This window comes from Felis catus, chromosome E3 (genome assembly GCF_018350175.1).
Source record: "Felis catus isolate Fca126 chromosome E3, F.catus_Fca126_mat1.0, whole genome shotgun sequence".
Classification (NCBI taxonomy): Eukaryota; Metazoa; Chordata; class Mammalia; order Carnivora; family Felidae; genus Felis; species Felis catus.
The window spans coordinates 6,415,797-6,441,424 of record NC_058383.1 but is presented as its reverse complement, the minus strand read 5'-3'; the positions used below and the strand labels follow the sequence as shown (position 1 = coordinate 6,441,424).

The 25,628-nt window shown below is 47.3% G+C and overlaps 1 protein-coding gene across 5 annotated transcripts in view; it reads left to right on the top strand.

Moving 5' to 3' along the window:
* The window catches only part of KPNA7 (karyopherin subunit alpha 7), a 102,408-nt gene that overhangs the window by 61,659 nt on the left and 15,121 nt on the right, over positions 1-25,628 (top strand). Inside the window, exons 1-6 of one of the 5 annotated variants that reach the window (XM_045048103.1) lie at positions 12,173-12,321; positions 16,987-17,074; positions 17,771-17,899; positions 22,557-22,639; positions 23,070-23,338; positions 24,962-25,044. In XM_045048103.1, the coding sequence (XP_044904038.1) occupies positions 17,009-17,074; positions 17,771-17,899; positions 22,557-22,639; positions 23,070-23,338; positions 24,962-25,044 (630 nt within the window). In that variant the 5' untranslated portion in view covers positions 12,173-12,321; positions 16,987-17,008. Of the gene's footprint in view, positions 1-12,172; positions 12,322-12,645; positions 12,935-14,875; positions 14,897-16,986; positions 17,075-17,770; positions 17,900-22,556; positions 22,640-23,069; positions 23,339-24,961; positions 25,045-25,628 lie in introns of those variants that run through there. The other 4 variants (XM_045048100.1, XM_045048102.1, XM_045048101.1 and 1 more) reach the window with 4 other exon arrangements.

Below are 25,628 nucleotides of genomic sequence, written 5' to 3'. Positions count from 1 at the left end.
AGAGAGAGAGAGAGAGAGAGAGAATGAATCCCAAGCAGGCTCTGCACTGGCTGGAACCCACGAAGCTGTGGGATCATGACCTGAGCCGACACCAAGCGTCTGACGCTCAACTGACTAAGCTACCCAGGTGCCCAGTGGCAGAACTTTGAATTGGCAGATCTTTGTACAGAAGTCTGGTTTGTCAACATATGTAAGTGGACCATCTTTGGGTGGAGCAAGGGACGAGGCCTCCCCACGTCCCACCCTCCCCCGGGGCCTTTGAAGATTGTTATCCAGGAGAGGCTGCGAGGGGCTGGTGGCGAGGGGGGGGGGGGCTGGTGGCGGGAAGCCGGGGCCTGGAGCGCATCCTTGGAATGCCCCAACCAAAGCAGGGATGCTTCCAGCTTATTCCTACAGTCTCTTACTGTTCAGTCCAGGCCCCAGCAGGAGAGAGCACACTGCACACTCAGCCTGGGGTTTAATAGAGAGACTACTGGCTAAGGTGGGCCAGGGTTAAGGGGAACTGACAGTGGGTAGAGAGACATCGAGAAAGCCACCCCCCCCCCAGATATGGTTGTGGGAAAAGTGAGGTCCTCAGAGGCCCGGCTACTGCTCAACCAGACCCACCCAACCAGAAGCCAGAGAGCAGGGACTTGGGGAGGCAGCTGGGGGAGGTCAGCCTCCTGCAACATGAGGCAAGGTGGCAAACGGATCTGGAGCAACCATAGGGTATCTAGCACCTGCCCCTTGGTCTCTCATGGTTTGAGCTTCTCACTGGGGACTTTTTTAGTGGTCGGTGTTCCAGAAAGTTCCATTTCAGTAAGAGTGCTTGGTTGGGGGAGGGCCCTCGAAGCAACTGTCAGGTGACTAGTACCTCCCAAGAGTAAGTGGGGACACGCGATGCTCTCTGCTTTTAGAAATACAGTAAGAATAGCACTGGACTTGGAATTATCTGGCTCATAAAGATATATGGGGGAAGTTTGGTTATGCCTTTCTATAGAAAGCAAGCTGACTTAGATCCCCTAGGGGAAAAAATTTCCCTGGAGTCATGGGTTGTTATCGATTCAATTAAGACAAAGGGCTCCTGTGTCCATTAGCTCATTTGGATCTTTCCAAAGACCTGGGCAGGTGGGTGGGGCAGATGAGTAAGGTCCTGCTTTTAGCAGATGAAAAAGACAGAGGCTCAGAGAGGTGAGGCAATTTGCCCAAAGACACACAGTGAGTCAGCGTCTGAGACATGGCTTTATTTTTCTTTCTAGCACTTATCACTCTCAAGAGGGCATTTTGGATCCATTAGATGATTTCTGGGCTCTTTCCCTCATAGAATGTAAGCGTGGTGAGGGCAGAGACTTGGCCTGGAAGGCAGTAGAGTATGTTGGTCAAAAACAGGACTCTAAAACCAGATTTTCTGAGAGTGCCCCTTACTAGCTCTGTGACCTTTCCAAGCCTCCATTTTCTTGTCTGTAAAATGGGGATGGTAGTGGCACTTACTAAAGAGGTTTGTTCTAAGAATTAAGTGAGTTCATGGATGTACAGTACCTGGCATCTATGAGATGATCGATAAATATTTGTTGTATGAATGAAAGCTGGAACCATATGGTGGGAACAGTGACTCGAAGCACAATACTGTGTTCGGGTGGCAGTTGAGATAGGAATTATTCTTGGCATCTACATCCAGAAACCCTTGGACTTAGACACACAAAGAGCTGGGCCCTGCCCCCAAAGGGCTGGCTTAGGAAATAGGGCCGTTGGCCCTTATGCGTCAACCTCTCCCCCGCCTTCCTTCCTTCTGCCAGTTCTGTGAGCTCTGGGCTAAGTTCTTTGCTCTACCCTAGCAACGATAGACAATTAGTTAGATACTTTCTCTGCCTTCGAGGGCTTTGCACTGTTGCCCCTTGGCCTCTGGTGCGAAAACACTGTACTAAGTGCTATAATGGGAGACAGACTGGGGAGGGCAGAGGAGATACAGCAGATAAAGGTGGAAGAATGGCACCTGATCAATCCTGTTTCCACTGTTCCTTCTGCCTGAGGACCCCCAACCTCAGTGCCCTATGAGGCCTCCCCCCCTGCTGCCCCCAGTGCCAGGACCAGGACCCAGAAACTCAGGTGCAACCGAGTTCTCAGTCAAGGTATGTTGAAGAAACTCAGACCCTTGTCCAGATCCAGGACCAGGAAGTCAAAGCTACAGATTTCCTCCCGTGTGTGCCAGGTCCTGGGCTGGGAACCAACTGCTCCTGGAACAGGTCCCCTTTCTATGAAGCAAAGAGCCAGCTATGGAAGGTCCACATGGTAGGTGTTCCAGCCTAAGAGAGGCTGTGCTATTGGACATTCAACAGTCACTTGCTCCATATGTTCCCAGGCACCCAGAGGGGAAGGCCCTGTTCTAAGTCCTACTTAGGCTTACAAGGTCAGCCTGTCTATGCATGAAGGTGGGGGGTATGTGGGTCTGGCGTGGTCTTCTCTCCCTGCTTGAAATGAAAAGTGTGACCTTATCCAATCAGATACTAAGTGCTTGCTTCTAGAACATTCTTAGATCGCAGAAACCTCCCAAGTGGAAAGAGTTCCATGGCTTTGAGTCTCAGTTCTGTCCTTGGGCAAGTCACTTAAGCTCCATGAGCCATTATTTTTTTCCACTATGAAATGGGAATAATAATAATAATAATAATAATGACTATTAATCTCACAAAATTGATGAAATGATCAAGTGGGATTATGGACTTGAAAATGCTTTCTTAAACTTTTAACTAATCATCACCAATGAATGGTGTTGAGCATATTTTCTTTCTCTTTTTTTTTAATGTTTATTTTTGAGAGAGAGAATGTGGAGAGGGGCAGAGAGAGAGAGAGAGAGAGAGAGAGAGGGAGACAGAAAATCCGAAGCAGGCTTTGTACTGACAGCAGAGACCCCAATGTGGGGCTCAAACTCACAAATGGTAAGCTCATGATCTGAGCTGAAGTTAGTCACTTAACCAACTGAGCCACCTAGGTGCCCCTGTTGTTGAACATATTTTCACATGCTTATTTCCTACCCACATATCTTCTTTGGTGAGGTATCCATTCAGATCTTTTGCCCATGTTTTGTTTGTTTGTTTTATATTGAATTTTAAGAATTCTTTATATATTGAGGTGCCTGGGTGGCTTAGTTGAGCGTCCAACTTCGGCTCAGGTCATGATCTCATGGTTCATGGGTTCGAGCCCCATGTCAGGCTCTGTGCTGACAGCTCAGAGCCTGGAGCCTGCTTCAGATTCTGTGTCTCCCTTTCTCTCTGCCCCTCCCCTGCTGGTGCTCTGTCTGTCTCTCTCTCTCTCTCTCTCTCTCAAATAAATAAACATTAAAAAAGAAGAATTCTTTATGTATTCTAGATACTAAAGCATTGTTGGATATGTATTCTGTAAATATTTTCTCTTAGCCTCTGGCTTGTCTTGAAAATGCTTTCAAGTGGGAATACACTACCTACCTATTAAGGGTCTCCCCAAATGACACAGGATAGAGACGCCAAGAGATTCTACTTCCATCTAATTCTGCTTATCTCCTGTGATGCTTCCATGGAGGATGTTGGGCTCCTCTGAGCAAGGTCAAGGGTTGGAGCCGTGAGTTCTGATAGCCTGGTTTGGGGCTGGAGTTGGGAGGAGACGGAACGGAATTGGAATATATTTATAATGCCTCCGTGTTCCTCAGCCTGCTTCTGCAGGTATCTGCAGGGTTTGTGTCCTTAGCAGCCTGATCCCTGCCCCCTAGGGGGTGCATCTCATTGCCATCTCTCGGTTCCAGCTCCACATTCCACACAGTTTGAGTGTGTGGTTATTGTTAGGCTGATGGGGCTGGACCCACAGCCCTAGAGTAATTCAGGCTCTGGAACCCTCTGATCTGGAAAAGCCACTGATACAGGCCTGAGGCTTCTGGCATTTACCTCCAGCCTTAGGCCCAGAGCTGCCTCTCCTCAGGCACCGCCCAGCCCCAGGCTCCCGCCTCAGCCCTCTTTAGAAGCTCAAGGGTCATCCTTCCTTCTTCCCTCCCTTCTCCCTTCCTCCTTTCCTCCTTTCCTCCTCTCCCTCCCCCCTTCCTCAGGCAGCTCTGAGCTGGCTTTCCACAAAACGTTGGAAACAACTTAAATGTCCATCCATAGGGGATTAGTTAATAAAGTGAATACAAGTAATAATATAAATTATGTACATGTAAGTAAAGTTAAATTAAGGTACAATGAATGTTCTTTTTTTTAAGTAGGCTCCATGACCCTCATGGAGTCCAACGTGGGGCTTGAACTCACAACCCTGAGATCAAGACCTGAGCTGAGATCCAGAGTACGGCACTTAGCCAACTGAGCCACCCAGGCACCTTACAATAAATATTTTTTAAACTGACAATGTAAATTCATATTCATTGGCATTCAACAAAGCCCACTGCATACTGTTGGGTTTGTTGTTGTTTTTTTTTTTTTTAAAGAAAGATTATAGAATAGCTTGAAGCCATTTTTGCAAAATGGCACCTGTGTGAACAGATGCACCAAGAGTTTATTTGAAAGGATGTTTAGCCAGATGATCATGCCAGTTAGCCCTGGGAGGCAGAATTTCAGGTGATTTTTTGGTTAAACCTTCTTTAAAAGTATCAGTGTTGCCTGGAGTTTTTTCAATGAAGACTATTTTTAGGATCTTGAATTATTTTTTAGGGGGAAAAAAAAAAGAAACAAATGTCGGTCGATGTGTCTCAAGAGGCTCCCTTAGTTTTTCTGCCCCAGGGCAGTGGTTGGAGGGTCCTTCCTGGTAAGGGCCAGAAACTGCATTCTCAGCTGTTGTTTGCCGCCTTGGAGGAAAGGGGCCCAGTGTCCTCCCAGGAGGGCTGCGGGGAGAAGTCTTGGCAGGTGGAGGAAAGTTCACAGTGTGCTTCTTGAAGACCAAACATGGACACAGAGCCTGGGCCCAGAAATAGCCCCTCGCCCCAGAGACCCTTGGAATCCTGCAGGGTCATGTCAGGGAAGGGTGAGCCCCAGCAGGCCACTGCTGGAATCTTCCTTGCAGGCTCTGAAACAAAAGGGAGGGCCTAAGACAGGCTTTTCTGAACACAGCGCTTTGCAGTTGGGACAGAGACAAGCTGGAACCTGGACAAAAAGTTCTCCAAAGTCAGCCCAGCCTAAAAAGTCTCTGCTTCCAAGCCAACTAGAGATTTCCTAATTAATGGTGAATTTTATGGTATCCCAGAAATATGGTGGTCAAGGCTGCTGAAGATCAATTTCTCCCACTGCACACTTTTTTTTTTCTCATACCACACTGAGACTTATATCTCAATTTGATTTTTTTTGGCACCGAAGTGCCATTTTCATATCATTATTTAAAAAATATCTAAAAATCTTTCCAACTTTTCATCCCCCAGGGAATCACTCCTCTTTGTCAGGAAGTATTTATTCTTATTTTTCCGTAGGAGTCTCTCTACTTTCTATAAATCTCCCAAGGTTGAATAAAGTCCAGTGTCTGGAAAGCCCAGGGGAACTCAAACCCCAACTCAGCTGGGTAATCTCTTATCCATTCTTCTGTCATCATCACCCATTCGTTCATCCGTTCATCCGTTCATCCATCATCTATCCATCCATCCATCCATCATTCTTCCATCATCCATTCCTGCATCATCCATCCATCATCCATCATCCACTCATCCATTAGCCATTCATCCATCCGTCATCAATCATCTGTCCACTCATCATCCATTCACCCATCATCCATCCATCCATCCATCCATCCATCCATCCATTATCCATTCATGCATCATCCACCCATCCATCCATCCATCATCTATTCATTTATCACTCATCTGTTGTCCATCATCCACTCATCCATCCATCCATCCATCAGCTACTCATCCATCATGCATCACCCTTCCATTCATCATTCCTCCATCATCCGTTCGTCCATCCATTCATCCATTATTTACCCACCATTCTTCCATAATCCATCATCCATTAATCCATCATCTTTTCATCCATCATCAATCCATCATCCATTCATCCATCACTCATTCATCCATCAACCATCCCTCCATCATCCATCCATCCATCCATCATCCATCATCCTTGCATCCATCTATCCATTCAATTACCCATCTGTCCATTCAGCGGGCACCCTCTCTGGAGCCAGGGACTGGGTTGGAGTGAACTTTGGCCTTATTTTCCTGCACTCTGTGAAGACAGCATATCCTCCACAGAGCCATCACAGGGAGTAGGAACATTATGCTGGACATACAGTGCTGTCATTGAATACCTACCCCACTTAGTTATCTGGGATGATAATAATATCTATCTTACCAAGTTGTAAGGTGAGGTGCTAGGTGAGGTGCATAGGTGAGGTGCTAATGACAGAGGGAAAGGTCTTGTGTGATTATTAGAGTCCAGGTGCTCAAGTGATGGCAGGTGAGTTCTAAGTTCCTTGGCAGCAGGGACTCTGATTCACTTCTGCACCTTACAGAGCCAGCATAGGGTGGGTGTCCAGTAGCTGGTCTCTGTGGAGCCTTGTCCACAGCCCAGCTCCTGGGTCACATGGTGTCTGATGAAAGCCACACATGACCCTGGACTCTGGGCATGATCTGTGCCTCTGCTAATCAGAGGTCCTAGAGAGAAGAAACTTCTTTTTTTTTTTTTTAATGTGTATTTATTTTTTGAGGGAGAGAGAGAGCAAGCCAGGGAGGGGCAGAGAGAGAGGGAGTGAAAAATCCCAAGCAGACTCCATGTTGTCAGCGCAGAGCCCAGCTCGGGGCCCAAACTCACGAACCATGAGATCATGACCTGAGCTGAAACCAAGAGTCAGACGCTTAACCGACTGAGCCACACCGGTGCCCTGAAAGAAGAAACTTGGGTAGACTGCCCCCACGTTCCCAGAAAAGAAAATGCTTAGGGTAATCAGGTGGATGAGGAAACTTGGGAGCAGTGATGCTGGACCAGGCCGTTAAACAGAACACACTCTTAGGAAATAGCTACTGTATTGAGGAATTGAGGTTCCGATTTTACCAGAGAGCCTGCAGACCTGATGAAGAATCAGCCTTTGGTTTCCTTTTCCGGTATCCCACCCTGCCTGCCTTGTTCTTTCCTTAAGATCCCCTTTTTCCTCATCTCCTGCTTCTAGGCCAAATAGCACCTACGAGGAATCTAAACTTAGCTCCTAAGGGTCATCACCCTGGAGGGTTAAATTTCCCTAGACCCTGGGGGATTTTCTGACACATGTGTGTGTGGACACACACGCATATACACACACACTCACACATGCAGAGGCCAAGGATGTTGACAGCTGCGTTTGTCAGGAGCAGCGGATTCCCAAAGACTGACTTCCATCACAGAACTTTTCCTAAATCCCCTGAGGAATTGTTACAGCAACTCTCCAATTCCGGAGTTCTTTTTCTGAAACTCCTTTTATATTATAATATGATGACTAGAAATTTATAAATAACCAGTGAATGACCACGCCGGGAGGGTGGGGAGAGCAGTTGACCAGGAACACGGGCAACAAGGCGATGCATTGACCATAGAGGATTCGAGACAATGATGAGCACTAACTAGAAATCAGTCTGCTTTTATTACCCCCCCCCCCCCCCGCATTGGCCATTATAAGAGATGTGACATCAGTGATAAATACTCCTTCCTGTCTGGGAGGACGTCTGCCCCACACCGCCCGCCCTTGGGATGCCAGTAAAAAAGTATGTTCCTAAAGACAAAAAACAAAACCCCCCAAAAACGTGTTCCTGTTTCAAAGAAAGAAGTCAGAAGGAAATTCTGCCACCTGCTAAAACATGGATGGACCTTGAGGACGTTATGCTAAGTGTAATTAAGCCAGTAACAAAAAGACAAATATTGTGCGATTCCACTTACATGAGGTCCCTGGAGGAGTCGAACTCTTAGAGACAGAAAGTAGAAGGTCAGGTGTCCAGCGCTGGGGGAGGGGGCTGTGGAATTAGGGTTTGATGGGGACACACTTTCAGTTTGGGAAGATGAAAAGGTTCTAGGGATGGAGGGCAGTGATGGTTGCACAGCAGTGTGAGTGTGCTTCATACACGAACTGTATACTCAAAAGTGGTTAAAATGGTCGATTTTTTTTTTTTAAGAAATTAGGTAACATATGCCAGGTATTTCTTTTTTTTTTAAACGTTTATTTATTGATTTTTGAGAGAGAAAAAGAGAGAGAGAGAGGCAGAGAGGGAGAAGGAGAGAATCCCAAACAGGCTCCATGCTTAGCACAGAGCCTGATATGGGGCTCAATCCTGCGAACTGTGAGATCATGACAAGCTGAAATCAAGAGCCAGACACTCAACCAACTGAGCTACCCAAGAGCCCCAAAACGGTGGATTTTTAAAAAAAAATTTTAATGTTCTAAATTTATTTTTGAGAGAGAGAGAGAGAGAGATGCGGAGAGCAAACGGGGGAGGGGCAGAGAAAGAGGGAGACACAGAATCCAAAGCAGGCTCCAGGCTCCGAACTGTCAGCACAGAGCCCAACACGGGGCTTAAACTCACAAACTGCGAGATGATGACCTGAGCTAAAGTCGGATGCTTAACTGACTGAGCCACCCAGGCGCCCCCAAAATGGTCGATTCTATGTTATGTGTATCTTACCACCATAAAAGACAGAAGGAAGAAAGGGACAGAGGGAGGAAGGAAGGAAGGAAGGAAGGAAGGAAGGAAGGAAGGAAGGAAGGAAGGAAGAAGGAGGGACGGAGGGAGGGAGGAGGGAGGGAGGGAGGAAGGCAGGAGGGAGGGAGGGAGGAAGGAAGGAGGCAGGGAGGGAGGAAGGAGGGAGGGAGGGAGGAAGGAAGTCAGGCACCATCCCAACACAGGTCAGAGCCCTGAGGCAAACATGGGGCCACACAGACCTGGCCTTCCCCCATCATGTAACCTCAGGCAAGTCAAGTCAATGTCAGCAGCCTCAGTTTCCTGCTCTGTGAAACCAAATTGGTAATCCCTACTACATCAGAGGAGTCAAGGCAGGTTAAACAAACCAGGTAGCGGTGACTGGGTGGCTCAGTCCGTTAAGCATCTGACTTTGACTCAGGTCGTGATCTCATGGTTTGTGAGTTCGAGCCCCACGTCAGGCTCTGTGCTGACAGCTCAGAGCCTAGAGCCTGCTTTGGATTCTGTGTCTCCCTCTCTCTCTGCCCTTCTGCAACTTGCACTGTCTTTTTCTCTCAGAAATAAATAAACATTAAAGAATAATTTTTAAAAAAAACCACATAAATAAACCCATCTGGGTAATTCACTCTTGAAAATTTAATGTGAGAGTTTGTTGGACAGGTGTTATAGGAAAGTGTCGCCAGACCAGTGGGCAAGTGGCCCTTGATGGCCGGCAGAGCAGAGGTCGGGAGGGCCAAGGAGTAGGGCTCAGTGGAGGGCGGGGCTGATGGAGGAAGGAGACAGGGAGTGGGGGGCTGATGTCAGGCTCCCAGTCTGGTGGATGATGTGGCTGTTACCCATGACTGGGGCTTAGGCGTAGGGGAGGATGAAGTGACTTCCATTTGAGGACTCGGGGTCCATCCAAACTGCTTTTCCTCCTGCTTCTCTGAGTCCTTCGCATAGCAGCTGTGGGCACTAGTGTGCACGCTGATTCGATTTATTCAAAGGACACCGGCTCGATGCCTGGCTTGGGAAGGTTACTGAGCATGCCCACTGTACATCCTGGGTACATTCTGAGTGATGGAGGAGGGACACCTGTAACACAGTGGGGGCAGGGGGAGAGCCTGGCTCTGGGACCCATATGCCCATGCCTGCATTCCACAAATATAATGAGCAGTGACTCTTCCTGGCAGTGGGGATAAAGCAGTGAGTTAAACAGACAACACCCCCACCCTCATAGAGATTGCACCACCAGGCTCTGGGAGCTGGTGGCAGAGCAGGAGGTGGAAAATAAACAAGTAAATGTTCTGCATTTAAATGTTAACAAGTGCTGCTAGGGAGTCTGATGGGAATGCAGTGTTGAAGTGAAGTTTGATTTTAGACAAGGTGACCAGGAATGGTCTCTAAAAACTAAGACCTGAAGGAAGTGAGGGAGGCACAGGGAGTAGCAGGTGCAAAGGCCCTGAGGCCAGCACTGGCCAGATGCATTTGACTGGCAGTGAGGAAGCTGCGGTGGCTGAAGAGGGACAATAGTGGGAGTGAGGCCAGGAGGAGTGGAATGGGGCGGGGTGGGGGGGGAGGCAAGGCAATGCGGGGCCTCATAGGCGATCTGTATGCATGAAGGGCCTCATAGGCGATCTGTAGGCATGTTGGGGAGCACTAGTATAACCTGAGCTAAATGTTGCAGGGATCCCTCCAGCTGTGTCTGTGGAAAAGCCCAAAGGGGAAGGGGCACGGGCCAAAGCAGGGATGAGGATGTGAGGGGGATTCTGGAGCAGGGAGAGTGGTGGGTTATCTCAAATGCCTTGGGCAGAGCAAGGGGGCCTGGGATCGTCCCTCTGATAGCCTTGGATCCCACAAGTTCAGGCCTCCTGTAAATCATCCCGAATGCCCACTACTCACCAGCCACCTCGGTTTGAAACTACATCAACTTATGTGTCTCTGTCATTGTCACCCACCACCACATCCAGTGGGTCACCAAGTCCCGCTCCAGCCCTGAATCGACTGGCTGCATCCGCACTTTGATGGCCTGCAGGAACCTGGGTGTGAGGGTCCAACCCTGAAGCTCCACGCTTCACTCACTCAGAACCTGGCTTCTCCCCATACTTCCCCCTCCAGGAACCAGGAGGTCTTGGAGTCAGACCCTCCCACCTTCACCTCCACCAGCCACGCCCCCATATGCCCCTCCTCCCTCTAGCCCCGCCCCCAGAAAGAGTCCTCCTCAGCTCTCCGAGGCTAGCTGAATATTCTAAAATGACACACTAAAGGGGTGCCTGGGTGGCTCCCTCGCTTACGCGTCGAACTCTTGATTTCAGCTCAGGTCATGATCTCACGGTTTGTGGGTTCGAGCCCCATGTTGGGCTCTGTGCTGACAGCACGGAGCCTGCTTGGGATTCCCTCTCCCTCTCTCTCTGCCCCTCCCCTGCTTGTGCTCTCTCACTTTCTCTCAAAAATAAATACATAAACTTAAATAAACTAAATTAAACTAAACTAAAAATAAAGTCCCCTTCAGACAGCACAGCCTTCACTACCTGGACCAGAGCGGACAACCCCCACAGAGCCCTCCCCTGTACACCAGGTCACCTTTGCCCTGGCACCTGACCCTGTCATCCCTCTGGCAATCCTGAATGGCCTCTGTTTCCAGGGGAACCATAGCCATTTTTCTTGCCTCAGTGCCTTTTCCTATGCTGTTTCCTCTGCCTGGAGCCTTTTTCTCCCAGTGTTTTACCCGCTAACTCCTGCTTCTTCTGAAGATTTGGTTCTGGTATCACCTCCTCCAGGAAACCCTCCCTGATCTTCCTTGCCTTATGTTCCCAATTGTGGTCCTGCTCCCACTCTGCTGGGAAGGGCCCATGTCTACTTCTGATGGGAGGGTGGGGACCAGGTCATCTTGTTCACCGTTGCACTCAGGGTCTGCCACACAGTGAGGACTCAATAAATATTTGTTGAATGGGGCGCCTGGGTGGCGCAGTCGGTTAAGCGTCCGACTTCAGCCAGGTCACGATCTCGCGGTCCGTGAGTTCGAGCCCCGCGTCAGGCTCTGGGCTGATGGCTCAGAGCCTGGAGCCCGTTTCCGATTCTGTGTCTCCCTCTCTCTCTGACCCTCCCCCGTTCATGCTCTGTCTCTCTCTGTCCCAAAAATAAATAAACGTTGAAAAAAAATTAAAAAAAAAATATTTGTTGAATCAACATGTGAAATTTTGTTCCCATTTCCATTTTGATGCAAAAGCCAACCCCATTCTCACCGGCACCCAATCTCCCAGTCTGATTTGGGAATAAACACTTGGTAACCGTTCCACAGCAGTGTTAAGCCTAATACTCCCATTTTAGGAGGAGGCCAATCTAGCCAGATCCCGGATACCTAAACACCCAGAATGCAAACCCCTTCCTGGAGGGAGATATCCCCACCCCACTCTGTCCCTTTTCTGTGGATACTTCATAAGGGTCTCAAAAGGCCACAGCTGCAGAGGCTGAAGGTCCATGGTGCCTCCAAGGCTCCCGTCTGTGCCTCATCCGGACATGAGAAGCAGCTGGAGTCCGGGGCCTCCTCTTAGACCAACTCCATCCGCCTCAGGGCTGGGGCCCAGGCAGCAGGCTGCTCAGAGCTCCCCATGTGGTTCCAATGCACATCCAAAGCCCAGATCCATTGACTTGAGTCAGAAACCAACCCTGTGGGGAAGGGCCAAACGCCCCGAAACACCTGCTGATTGCTGAGGGCATTTAAGGCCCACAGGGGGGTGGAGGCTGTGCTTCCTTTCTAGGTGAGTAACGACTGGGTGGGCGCTGGGGGTTCCGGGTGTGGCCGTGTCCTCCTGGAATCCTCTGTCTGGGCATCGACGGGACACCTTGCTCCTGTTTGGGGATTGGGTGAGGCTGCTGCAGCCTTGTCCCCTCTGCAAAAGCCTGCGGCCTGCGTAGAGGGACGGCTCCCAGGGAGGCTAGGCCAGGTCTCTTCCTGTTGAACTCAGCCTTGGTTTACAGAAACTGTGCTAAGTGGTGCTCGGCTTGCTCTCTGGGTGGGTGAGGAGGATGTGACCATTGTTGGGTGTCTGTTTACTCCTCAGAGCCCATGTTGGGGCTGACGGTGCATGGGGCCTGACCACACGGCAGCCCATAGATCTGTGTGCCTGTGTAACCTCTCCCTGAAATGCCCACCAAGACATGTTCACCTGTAGGAATCACTCCCAGGGTGGTTCTGCCCCCTCCCAGAGCCTTCCCAAGCCTCACAGTAGGACCATCGGGAAGAGGACCTGGTCTCCTGCCTCCTTTCTTGCTGGGCCCTCTGCTTCCCAGCCTTGGAGGCACACCTGACTGTGTGTTTCCCTGCACCAAGCTTAGTGTCTGGACACGTTTTGCCCACGTTGGTAAGCCCCTGTGAGTGTCAAGTTGGGGTCCCTGTGTCCGTGGCACCCTACCCCCAGCCCTGTATGCCCCCATGGTTGTTTCTTCACCCCTATACTCCGGCCCTGCTGTGCAAGCTTTCGGACCCATGCACACTCAGTGACCCCAGCACTTCCCGGGGAATGACCCTTGATCCAACCCTATGTGTAGTTTTAGCTTAAAACAAATCCCACTGTTCAAAGAAGTGGCTGTTAGTGATGCAGTTCTGAATATACGTCAATAGATGCCCCCAGTTGGGGTGCCTGGCTGGCTCACTCAGTAGAGCATGTGACTCTTGATCTCGGGGTCGTGAGTTCGAACCCCATGTTGGGCGTAGAGATTACTTAAAAAAAAAAAGTCCACAGTACAGGCAAGTGGAGAAACATGTGGCCAAACTGTGTCTATCAAACCCCCCTTCTATAATTAGCCCCTTGGTACGCTTGTGAATTTTTAAAGGTTAACTTGGAGGAGGGGTAGGTTATGGAAGTTAATGTTCAATCCATTTCTGAGGTATGGAATTTTCTATACCATGAATGTGTGTAAAAATCTGAAAAATACTTTCTAGAAGCTGACTCTTGGATGATCTAGATCTTAATTGAAAACTGTTCTCAATTCTTGAAAGATGGTAACAGTCAGAGCTCGGCTGGATCTAGAAAAGTATTTAAAAATTGGCCTGTAATGCCCCAACCAGAGAAAGTGACTCCATGCCATCAACAAGACTTAGAAGTCCCCTAGTCTCCCTTTCCCCCAAAAGGAACAAAAAGTCAAGAGCAGCTTGGGAGCCTGGGAGACCATGAGGTTGGCCAGGGTCCCTTGCCACCTGCCCCTCAGGGTAGGAGTCTCCTAGTGTGTGGGGAGCAGCAGAGGTGGCCAGAGGTTGGGTCAGTAAAGCCTCTACATTGGTGATATTTACCTAAATAGCTAATTTGGCTTTCTTTGGATCTCAAACTGAGAACTGACGAAGACAGGTTCTGACTGTGATCCTGTGCCTACCTCCGAGCCTGGGCTCTTTCCTGCGACTGGTAAAGGGTGGCAGGGTCATGGCTCTCTGGACGCTACAAATAGGAACGTGAGGGGAAGAGAGCACACTTGGAGCTGAGGCCAAAGAAACTTGCGAAAGCCAGAAGAATTTGCTTTGCTTTGCAGACTATCCCCAAATGAGTGGTTTGGCTAAATCGGTGACTTTCAAACTGCTCCTTCGAGATGCCCCCAGGGGTGGGGGAGGGGAAAGGACCCTGTTCCATCTGAAGTTGAACTTTTTCTGCTTGGGCATCTCCTACAGGCCTTCTGCTTGATACTTGATTTGGAAGGAAGGTGGCGATCACCTGAACCCCTGGATCTACTTCTAAGCTCCCTTGTGGCCACATGTTCTGGGCTGTGGCAGAAGGATGTGTGGTTCCCGTGGCAATAGTCCTGGAGCAGGCACTGCCTTGGGTCTCTCCCGAAACAAAAGCATTTCATCCCCTTGTACCAAACTGGCCTCATGCACATTCAGAGGGTCTCCTGGACTGAGCTGGTCGGGCCACGAACGGTGGATGAGATGGCAATGAAGTGGCCTCCCTCGCTAATACCTACGCTTTCCTATTTTCCAGCGTCTCCCCCGTGCATTGAGTGCCACCGTGGTAGTGACTTGTCTTCCTCCTCAGACCTCCTTACAGAGCTTAGTGATCCGAAGCACAGACGTGAGAGTCAGATTGAGGCTGAAGTCCTGGCCCTGATGTTTCACAGCTGTGGGCACTCTGGGCTTCTGTGGGGAGTGACCTCTGACACCGTTTCCCCACCTGTAAAATGGGGCTCTCTCCACCTTCCTGTTAATGTTGCTTCATTTAATCCCGAGTGTCCGACATTCCTGGCATGCAATAAATGTTTTGGCCATTGCTCCCTGAACTGAGCCCTTAATACGACTCTACTCCAGACTGATAAAATGCCACGTGCCTTATCTCTTGGAGATGTAAGGTAAAGCTCCTTGCTCTGACACAAATCTGTTTCCAGCTGATAACTGTCTTGACCCTGGTTATTCTAGCCGACTAGCAAAACTCTTTGGAGATGGTGTTTTAAAGGGTGTCCCAGGGGTGGCTGGCTGGCTGGCTTAGTAGAGCATGTGACTCTTGATCTCAGGGTGGTAAGTTCAAGCCCTATGTTCGGTGTAGAGCCTACTTAAAAAAAAAAGGATGTTCTGTTCTTTTGGTCCTTAAAAGCAACTCTTCTTTCTTACGGAGCAGAATTTGAGATTATTTAAAAGTAGATGAAAGTCTAGAACATGATTACTCTCTGGCTTGAGGCTTAGCCCGCTTGCTCTTTCAAGCTGTGGCTGGCTGGTGGCACTGTGTTTAGGGAATCGTCCTCGGTGGCCTGGTAGCTGCTGTTACAGCTTGTGCCTCAGACGCTATCATTCTTTTGTTCTGACTCAAACTCTCTTTTTGCCTGGTCCCTTGCTGGTTCGTTCTTTTAGGCCCTACCAGGAATGTCATCGAGACTCTGTTCTCGTTCTGTTCTCAAACAGAGTTCATCTCTCTTCTTAAGACCTCGGTCTTGGCTCTCTACTTCTGGAAGTCTACTTGCCTACACGGTCCCATCCAAGCTGATGTGTCTGAATTAGTCTTTCCTGGCCAAATTATTCCCAGCTGTTGTATGCTCAAGAATAGAGGCAATAGACTCTGGTCTTCTTCTTCTTCTTTTTTTTTTTAACAACTTAAAAAATTATTCTTGAGAGAGCGAGAGAGAGAGAGAGAGAGAGAGAGAGAGAGAGGGGAAAGGACAGAGAAAGGGAAAGAGAGAGAGAATCCCAAGCAGGCTCCCCACTGTCAGCACGGAGGGCCAGCTCATGAACTGTGAGATCATGACCTGAGCCAAAATCAAGAGTCTGACGCTTAACAGACTGAACCACCCAGGCACCCCAACTCTGGTCTTCTTTATCCAGTTTTCTCTCCAGTGTTGTCTGGTTCATCCTGGATTCTTGGGAACAGATGGACGTTCATTGAACACTTGTAAGAAATGTCATTCCCAGCTGCCTTGTAGAAAGTTAAAATGTGGCCTGATTTGAATAACCTCCTCTAACTGGGGACCAGCTCTCTTTGTGACCTACCACCCACCACCCTCAAAGATTTGAGTACCTACTCACTATATGTCATGCATCGTGAAAGGGCTGAGGAATCGTAGCTAGGACACATGTGACCCCATCGTGATTGGGAATAGGGAAAGGAAGACAAACAAGAAAATATTGGGTGGGTGGTAAAATCTGTGGAGATTATAGAACAGACTGAGAAGATCCTTAGATGCTTACATAGGAATTCAAAGTGTTGCTGCAGGTGAAGTGAGCTGGGGCCAGATCACGCAGGGTGGGTATCACAGGAACTGAGTTTTCTTCTAAACTCAGCAGGCAGCCAGTAAAGGGTTTTAAATCAGGGAGAATTAAGTGATCAGATGCTCATCTTTAGGAGATCACATGGCTTCTGTGTATTGAACAGATTGGAATAGAGCAATGGTAGAAGCAGGGAGAACCATTGGGAGGCAGTTGCTCTAGTGTGGCTGAAAGGTGATGGTGGCCTGGTCCGGGTGGAGGCAATCTACCAGAGTTAGAACAAGCGGGTCATGCTGGAGACCATCCTGACCCAAGGGCTGGTGGATTGGGTGTGGGAGAAGAGGGCCATCCTCTTCCTGTCCTAGCCTGGTTTGGGCACCACCGGCCTGCACGTATGCTCTGTACAGAACTCCTTGGACACAGCCACGTGAGATGGCTCTGTGCTTGCCTTATAGCTTACCCCAGCCACCACAGGCCAGGTTCAAGCCAAAATGCATCTAAAAGGCATCCCTTACTCCTGCAGCCCAGGGCTGGTCTCCTTTGTGCTTGCATGGTGCTTATTGCTTGTTGAGCTGGTATGGTGATTCCCGTGCAAGCTGGTATGGTGATTCCCGTGCAAGCTGGCCTCCTGAGTCTGCTCTCCGATTCACTGGGGGCCCCTTAGGGGCTTAGAGAAAGGATGGCCGTCACATAGGAGCCCACACACTGGGCACTGAAAATCTCCTGGTAACTGCCCTACCTACAGGTGGTTGACTGTTCCAGTCAATATGCCGACTTTGGATGCTCCAGAAGAGAGGCTGAGAAAATTTAAGTACCGAGGCAAAGACGCATCTGTGAGTACCAAGCAACTGCTTCGCCCTATGAAGCAGTAGTGCAGTAAAAATCTCACGGCTGGAATGTATCAGAAATGGAGGGGAAGATGATGTGGGGAACCCAGGTTAGATCATTTCCCCCAGGATTCTCAACAGAGTCGAGGAGTTTCTTCTGAACCAAGATAAAAGGGTCTATTTTGTTTTGTTTTTAATTTTAATCTCCCTCAGTCTGGCATCCAGGGCTGGATCAAGGCTCCAATGACCTGTAGACTGATCCCTAATGGTGGAAATGGTCAGGGACATGTGGGTCATATCTTCAGAGGCCATGGTCCCCAGCCCTGCCTGGATCTCCAGTTGGGAGGCCCAGGCCTGCCCTTGCGGGACCAATCAGTACTGATAGAGATGTGCTCAGACTCGGGACAATGGTACACTTAGCTTGGATGGTTCTACAGCTGAGAGTCCTGGCCTGCCGAGAATGTAGACAGGCTTCCTTCACTTTGGGAAGAAAGTTAACTACTTTCCTGGATGTGGTGTTAGGAGAAAGCAGAGGAGGTAAACCGTGCTGACTATTTACTGTGTAATATTAACTCTTCTGGACTGTTTACTGTTGTCACTGTAAAAGTGAAATCAGACGCTTTGAAGCATGTTTTAGCTAAATGGGGTGACAGCCTGACTCCCCTGCTCTAAGGGCTCTGGTTCTTTCTTTTTTCTCGTTAGATGAGGCGGCAACAGCGGATGGCAGTCAGCCTGGAGCTCCGGAAAGCCAAGAAAGATGAGCAGGCCTTAAAGAGGAGAAATATCACCAATGTCTCCTCTGACCCAGCTTCTGAACAACTAACCAAAGGAGTACGTACATTGGGAATATGGCATTCAGGACGGTGGCTCAGCAGGTTTCTCTGGCTTGAAAATGTTTAATACATTCGGAACTTGCAAACTCTAATCCAGTGTCTTTAAGGAGGGGGGTAGAGGTAAGCTGGTGGTGTTGGAAAGCGAAGGGCCATTACCTTTGTGGCTGTGAGTCTGGGATCTATATTCTGAGCGAGATGGGGTAGATGAAGTGCAGCTTCTAATGGAAATGAACTTACCATCTCTCGGCCAGAAATAAGAAAGGAGGGGTTAGGGGCGCCTGGGTGGCGCAGTCGGTTAAGCGTCCGACTTCAGCCAGGTCACGATCTCGCGCTCCGTGAGTTCGAGCCCCGCGTCGGGCTCTGGGCTGATGGCTCAGAGCCTGGAGCCTGTTTCCGATTCTGTGTCTCCCTCTCTCTCTGCCCCTCCCCCGTTCATGCTCTGTCTCTCTCTGTCCCAAAAATAAATAAACGTTGAAAAAAAAAATTAAAAAAAAAAAAAAAGAAATGAGGGGTTATATCTAGTCATTCAGCATATAAAGTCTTGCCTAGGACCCAAGTGCTGTCCTTCATCACCAGTTCCCCATCCACCCTAACCTCACTCAGTGCAAATTCTGCGTTGATGTGCAGCCTAATGCTGTCTTTCGTGGGTCCTTTCCGGAATAACTTGACTGGGGAGTTTCTCTTCTTAGACTCTGATAGTCGTGGCTCTACATCCTTTTATGATCTGCCACTGTCTGTGTCCCATCTTAACCATCCACATGCATTATTGCACCCTGCTAGGATTAGGAGTCTTACAGGGCAGAGCTAAATTCGATCTGGGCAAATAGATCTGATGACACATTAGCAGCCATTAAACGGAATGGCTGTTAGCATTCTCTGACTTTCTGTACATGGCTTCTTTCTCTCAGCATAATGTTTTCAAGGCTTGTCTGTGTTGTAACATATGTCAATACTTGATTCCTTTTTTTTTTCAAGTTTATTTATTTTGAGAGAGAGCATGTGCGTGTACACATGTGAGTAGGGGAGGGGGAGGGAGGGAGAGAGAGAGAATATGAATGAATGAATCAATCAATCACAAGCAGGTTGCACACTGTCAGTGCAGAACCCAATTTGGCGCTCAAACGTACAAACTGTGAGATCATGACCTGAGCTGAAATCAAGTATCAGATGTTCAACTGACTGAGCCACCCAGGCGCCCCAGGACTTCATGGCTTTTATGGCTGAATAACATTTCATTGTATGGACATGCCAAGTTTTGTTTATCCATTCGTTAGTCGGTGGACATTTGCGTTTCCACTTTTTGGCTATAATGAATAATGGTGCTTTGTGCACAAATGTTTGTGTGGATGTGTTTTCAGTTCTCTTGGGAGCATGCCTAGGAGGAGAATTGTGGGATCATATTGTCATCCTGTTTAACTCTTTGAGGCTGGAGGTAAACTGAACAGTGGCTCCCCCTCCAAATACCTCCATCTCCTAATCCCCAGGACCTATAAATGTTGCCTTGTATGGCAAAGGGGGCTTTGTAGATGTGATTAAGTTAAGGGTCTTGAGATGGGGAGATTATCCTGGATTATCTGGATGGACCCAGTGTAATCACATCGGCCCTTACAGTAAGGATGAAGGACAAGTCAGAGCAGGTGATAGGACCACAGAAGGGGAGATTAGCATATTGTGCTTTGAAGATGGAGGGAGGGAGTCACAAGCCAAGGAATGCACGTGGCCCCTCTAGAATCTGAACAAGGCAAGGAAGCAGATTCTTTCCTCAGAGCCGCCAGGAGAAGCCAGCCCTGCCTTTAGTCCAGTGAAGCTGATTGTGAACTTCTGATGTCCAGAACTAGAAGATGATGTGGTGTTTTAAGCCACTAAATTTGTGGTAATTTTTACAGAAACAATAGGAAACAAATATGTTGCCAAACTGTTTTCCTAAGTAGCTGTATCATTGTACATGCTGGCTCTCTTACCAACACTTGTCCATTCTGGGATTATAGCCATCTAGTGAGTACAAAGGGCTATATTGTTGGAATTTTGGTATGTTTTCCTAACGACCAATGATCATTTTTTTGATGTGCTTATTGGCTATTTGTGTATCTTTTGGAGAAATGTGTATTCAAACCCTTTGCTCAATTTTAAGATTGAGTAATTTGTCTTTCTCTTGTGGAGTTGTAAGAGTTCTTTACACTGTCTATTCTGGATACTAGACCCTTACCAGATACATGATGTGCAAATATTTCCTCTTACTCTGTAGATTGTCATTTTTACTTTTTTAGTAGAATCCTTGAACAAAAGTCTTAAATTTTGAAAGTGTTCAATTTATCTACTTTTTTATTTGGTTGCTTGTGCTTTAGGTATCATATTTAAGAATCCATTGCCTTGGGTGCCTAGGTGGCTCAGTTGGTTAAGCAACTTCAGCTCAGGTCATGATCTCACGGTTCATGAGTTCAAGCCCTGCATTAGGCTCTCTGTTGTCAGCACAGAGCCTGTTTCGGATCCTTCATCTCCCTCTCTCTTTCTCTGCCTTTCCTTCACTCATGTTCTCTGTCTAAAATAATAAACATGAAAAAAAAAATCCATTGCCTGATCCAAGGTCACAGAGATTTATGTCCAAGTTTCCTTCTAAGAGTTTTATAGTTTTAGCTGTTACATTTAGACCTTTGATCCATTTTGAATAAACTTTTGTAAATGGTGTGAGTTAGGGGTCCAATTTCATCATCCCATGTGTGGATATCTCATTGTCCCAGTATCAAAAAGACCATCCTGTCCCCGTTGAATGGTCTTAAATCCCTTGTCTAACATCAGCTGACCATACACGTGAGAGTTTATTTGTAGACTTCGGATTCTCTTCCATTGATCAACATGTTTACCCTATGTCCGTGTAGCACAGACTTGATTACTGTAGCTTTGTGGTGGTTTTGATATAGGGAAGTGTCTTCCAACTTAGTTCTTCTTTTTCAAGATATTTTAGCTATTTGGAATCCCCTGCATTTCCACATGAATTTTTGAATCAACTTGACAATTTGTTCTAGCAAGACAGCTAGGATTTAGGCAAAGCATATGAGACTCTTAAATACAGAGAACACACTAAGGGTTGATCGGGGTAGGGGAGAAGGGAAATGGGTGATGGGCATTGAGGAGGACACTTGTTGGGATGAGCACTAGGTGTTGTATGGAAGCCATTTTGACAATAAATTCAATTTTTTTTAAAAAAGACAGCTAGGATTTTAATGGAGATTACACTGAATCTGTAGACCAGTTTATAAGAGTATTGCCATCTTAACAACATTAAGTCTTCCAATTCATGATCATGGGGTATTTTTTAATATATTAGGCCCTCTCTAATTTTTAAAAATAGTTTCAGTATGTAAGTCATGTGCTTCTTTTGCTAAATTTATTCCCAAGTCTTTTGTTCTTCTTGATGTTATTGTAAATAAAATTATTAATTTCAGCTTTGGAGTGTTCACTGCTACTATATAGAGATACAAGTGATTCTTGTATGTTAACCCTGCAGCCCAGCTATGTTTGGTTGTCAGCTCTAATTTGTGTGTATGTGGGGGGATTCTTCAGGATCATCCATATACAAGTTTTTGTCTTCTGCAGATAGAGACAATTTTACTTCTTTTTCCAATCCGGATGGCTTTGTTTTTCTTACCTAATTAATCTGTTTAGAACTTCCAATACTATGTTGAATAAGAGCAAGGAGGCATCCTTGTCTTGTTCCCGATCTTAAGGGGAAAGCTTTCCATCTTTTACCATTAATTGTGATGCGAGAGGTAGGATTTTTTTTATTTTTTATTATTTATTTATGTATTTATTTTAATATGAAATTTATTAAATTGGTTTCCATACGACACCCAGTGCTCATTTCAACAGGTGCCCTCCTCAATACCCATCACCCACCCTCCCCTCCCTTGAGGGGGGATTTTTTTTTATAGAAAAAAAAATAACCTTATGAGGTTAAGGAAGTTTCCTTTTATTTCCAGCTATTCTATCATGGAAGGATGGTTGAATTTGTCAAATGCTCTTACTCTGCATTTATCGAGATAATTTTGTGTTCCTCCCCCCATTAATTCTATTAATAGAATTAATATTCTATTAATATGTTCTACTACACTGATGCTCCCATGTTGAACCACCCCTGCCTTCCCAGATTGGATCCCAGTCGATCAGGATGTATAATCCTGTTCATACGTTGATGCATTTTTGTTTCCTAGAATTCTTCTTTTCAAGATTAGCTGTTTTTCTTGAATAATCTCTTTTTGGCTCAAAACAAATTGGGCTACAAGCCTTTGGTCAGTTTCTAGAGTTTGGAAGGTTGATTCTACTTGTGTTGTTGGTGGTGGTGGTAGTGGTGGTGTTTTGGAGAAGAGAAGTTTTGGAGATCCTTACTCTATTTTTGTTGATCATAACTAGCATGTTCTTCATGGAATGAAAAGGTGCTGGGAATCCAAGTGATTATAAGAATTACCCCTTCCCCAGAGCATGGGAAGGGTCCCACAGATCTGTGTGTCCTATAAGACCACCAAATGTCTTTCTCTCCCCTAATGCAGACCAGCATACTGCCCAAGCCAGCTTGTTCTAATCAGATAGATGGCTAGACCAGATGACCTTCATGGTTCCTTTTCGCAGAGACTCTGACCCAAAAGCATCTCTTCTTGCAGGTCAGCCTCAACCTGCAAGAAATAATCAATGGTGTGAATGCCTCAGATCCAGACCTATGTTTCCAGGCCACCCAGGCAGCCAGGTATGGCTAAACAGACTTCTGCTATTCATAGGTTCCAAGCTAGGAATAAGTTTCAGGGGCCTTCCTGGTTTTGTGGCAGTGACAAAATGCCCATGCAACATAAGAGAAGGTGAGTCTGTTCAAAAGCAAGACTAAATTGTTCCTCTACACTGTCCTTGAGAACATCTTAAGATATGCAAGTGTTGTCAGAGATGAATTGCTTAATTTAAATTGGCCTCTATAGGAATCTCTGCTCATAGATAATACCTGAAGGGAAAAATGTTGCTTCATCACTGCCAAGTGCCATGGGCTGGACTTTAGGATATTAAGTGGCTCTGGCCCAGCTGTTAGTCTTGTTTGATAGCTAGAAATGCCAAGAGCATTTATAAAGGAGGTTCTTAATATCAGACTCACATGACTTGCTTTTATTTTTTTCCCTCTGATTGCAAAGGAAAATGCTGTCCCGTGAAAGGAACCCTCCTCTAAAACTGATTGTTGAAGCCGGGCTCATTCCCAGGCTGGTGGAGTTCCTGAAGTCATCACTTCACCCCTGCTTGCAGTTCGAGGCAGCCTGGGCTCTGACCAACATCGCTTCTGGGACTTCAGAGCAGACTCAGGCGGTTGTGGAAAGTGGGGCCATCCAACCTTTGGTTGAGCTCCTGTCTTCCCCCCACATGACTGTGTGTGAACAGGCAGTGTGGGCCCTTGGTAATATAGCAGGTAAGACACTCCTCATAAAGGGCTAGGAAACCAGTGGGTCAGGCACCTGGCCTGGCATGCTATGGGAGTTCTTTGGGTAGCATCATAGACTTGATCATCTGAGTTTAAATATCTAGAAACAGTGGGGAGGCCTGACAGGCTTTTCCAAAATTCAGAGTCAAGTTCAGAGGCTGAAAATTAAAGCTGAAACTAGATGATGCAGTACGTACTGAAAGCTAAAGGCCGCCTAAGGCCATCTGCCAATACTGGGGTCCTATGGCCTCAGGTCTCAATGGCCTCAGGAACAGAAGACCAGTCTTTGACCCATGCACTGTGACATTTATGACACACCCATTCATAACGCAGGACCTTGAAAAAATTCTACCTCCAGTAAAAGTTGCCAAGGGAATGTAACAAAAGATAATATTTCCTCAGTTTGGGGTAAAAGTCTTCCCTGAAAATGCAATCCTAAAATGGCCTTGTGAGTTTGGGGCTTGCTGCTGTATTCCCTGCATGGGCCAGGAAAGCACGAACTGAGGAGTTAGTGCGACAGTGTTGAAAGTTCTAGCATTCCTGGCTGGATATAAATACAATACTCTTGGGGGGGAAATGAACTCAATTGGGCCCCTCTGGATTTTGACAAATTAAGATCAGCCAAATGTTAGCAGTTTCAAGTTCAGAGAGTCAACAACCCACCATGACTGAATCAGCAGAAGCAAACACTGTGATGAGACCTCCAAGGACTTAGGGTATTGGGATAGCAAATGCAGAATATAAAGTAAGTCTGCGTGGTAAATGCTTGCAGAAATGAAGCACCTATTACAGAGACTTTGTCCCTCATTTTGTTTGGTTCAGTAAGGAACAGGCAAAATCGGGTGGTATAAAGTAACATATGCCTTGTCCTGGTGGTTGAAGAATTACAAACTGAGACTTCTAGGGTCTCAAATTGGTATTCTCGCTTGAGCAGCAGATAGCAGATGGCTAGCATCTACCCATCCCCCAGACTTGGTTTTGAGTTGCTTTTGGAAGCCTCTGTCCCATGTCAACATCTTCTGGGAAGACAATTTGGCCTGTAATAGCCTTCATCTTCTTGAGAACCATGCTATGAAGTACCATCGGCATTTAGAGTCTCGAGGACACTTCCTGGGCTATTGGCTGGCTCCTTGATGTGTCCACAGACTGCCTATGACAGTCATTGCTGTGTGGTGCACACATCTGGTCTATCTACCCAACCAACATGATGGAGACAGAGAATCTAGTTCATGGGTATCCTAAGTATTTGCCCAACCCAGGAATGCATTTTGGCATCTCACCCTTTGCACAGGCTTTTTTTTTTTTGTTTTTAATTTTTTTTTTCAACATTTATTTATTTTTGGGACAGAGAGAGACAGAGCATGAACGGGGGAGGGGCAGAGAGAGAGGGAGACACAGAATCGGAAACAGGCTCCAGTCTCTGAGCCATCAGCCCAGAGCCTGACGCGGGGCTCGAACTCACAGACCGTGAGATCGTGACCTGGCTGAAGTCGGACGCTTAACCGACTGCGCCACCCAGGCGCCCCTGCACAGGCTTTTAAAAAAGTAGTCGCTTACCCCCAGGATTCTCTTTGTCCCCTGTTCAGATGTCACATTCTTATCTATTTGAAGGTGATGGCCCAGAATTCAGAGACCTGGTTATCTCGAGCAATGCCATTCCACATCTGCTGGCCCTGGTTTCATCAACCATACCTGTAAGTGTCTTTAAAGTAGAAAAGCTAGCTAGGTGACACGTTTCTGAAATTGTGGAAGTATTTTCAAGTCAGTTAGGTCATATGGGTGCTGCCTTGCCCCTTAGGACAGCACTTATAAGCAAGACCTAGGACTGAATATCACCTTGGGTAGAGGTTGATGGAAATTTGCCCCCAGGGGCCACTAGTGCTGATTTTACTTTTGGGGGGGTGGCATTGGAAGAGTTCCATTAGAGGTTTTCTAAAATTATAGTCCTTCAAAAGTAGATGACTAAGCTCTCCATTCAAGGGGCACAGATAGAATTAATGGGTCTCCAGTTCTGTTCCGGGGTACTGGGTCTTGATTTGAAGCTTAGAGTCAGAGTTGATTGATGTGGCAACAATAGAGCTCCCCCACCCCGACCCCACTGGAGATAAATTTGGGTTTTAGATTTGCTTCAAACAAAAACGAAGAGAAGGTAGCTTCTAAAAGCCAAGGGAATACCCAGCCCTCAGGGTGGGAGAAAACCTGACCTAATGGAACCAGAAAAAAGCTGACATGACCAGGGAGTTCACAAGGAGAGAACAATGTAAGAGGACAAGTAGGG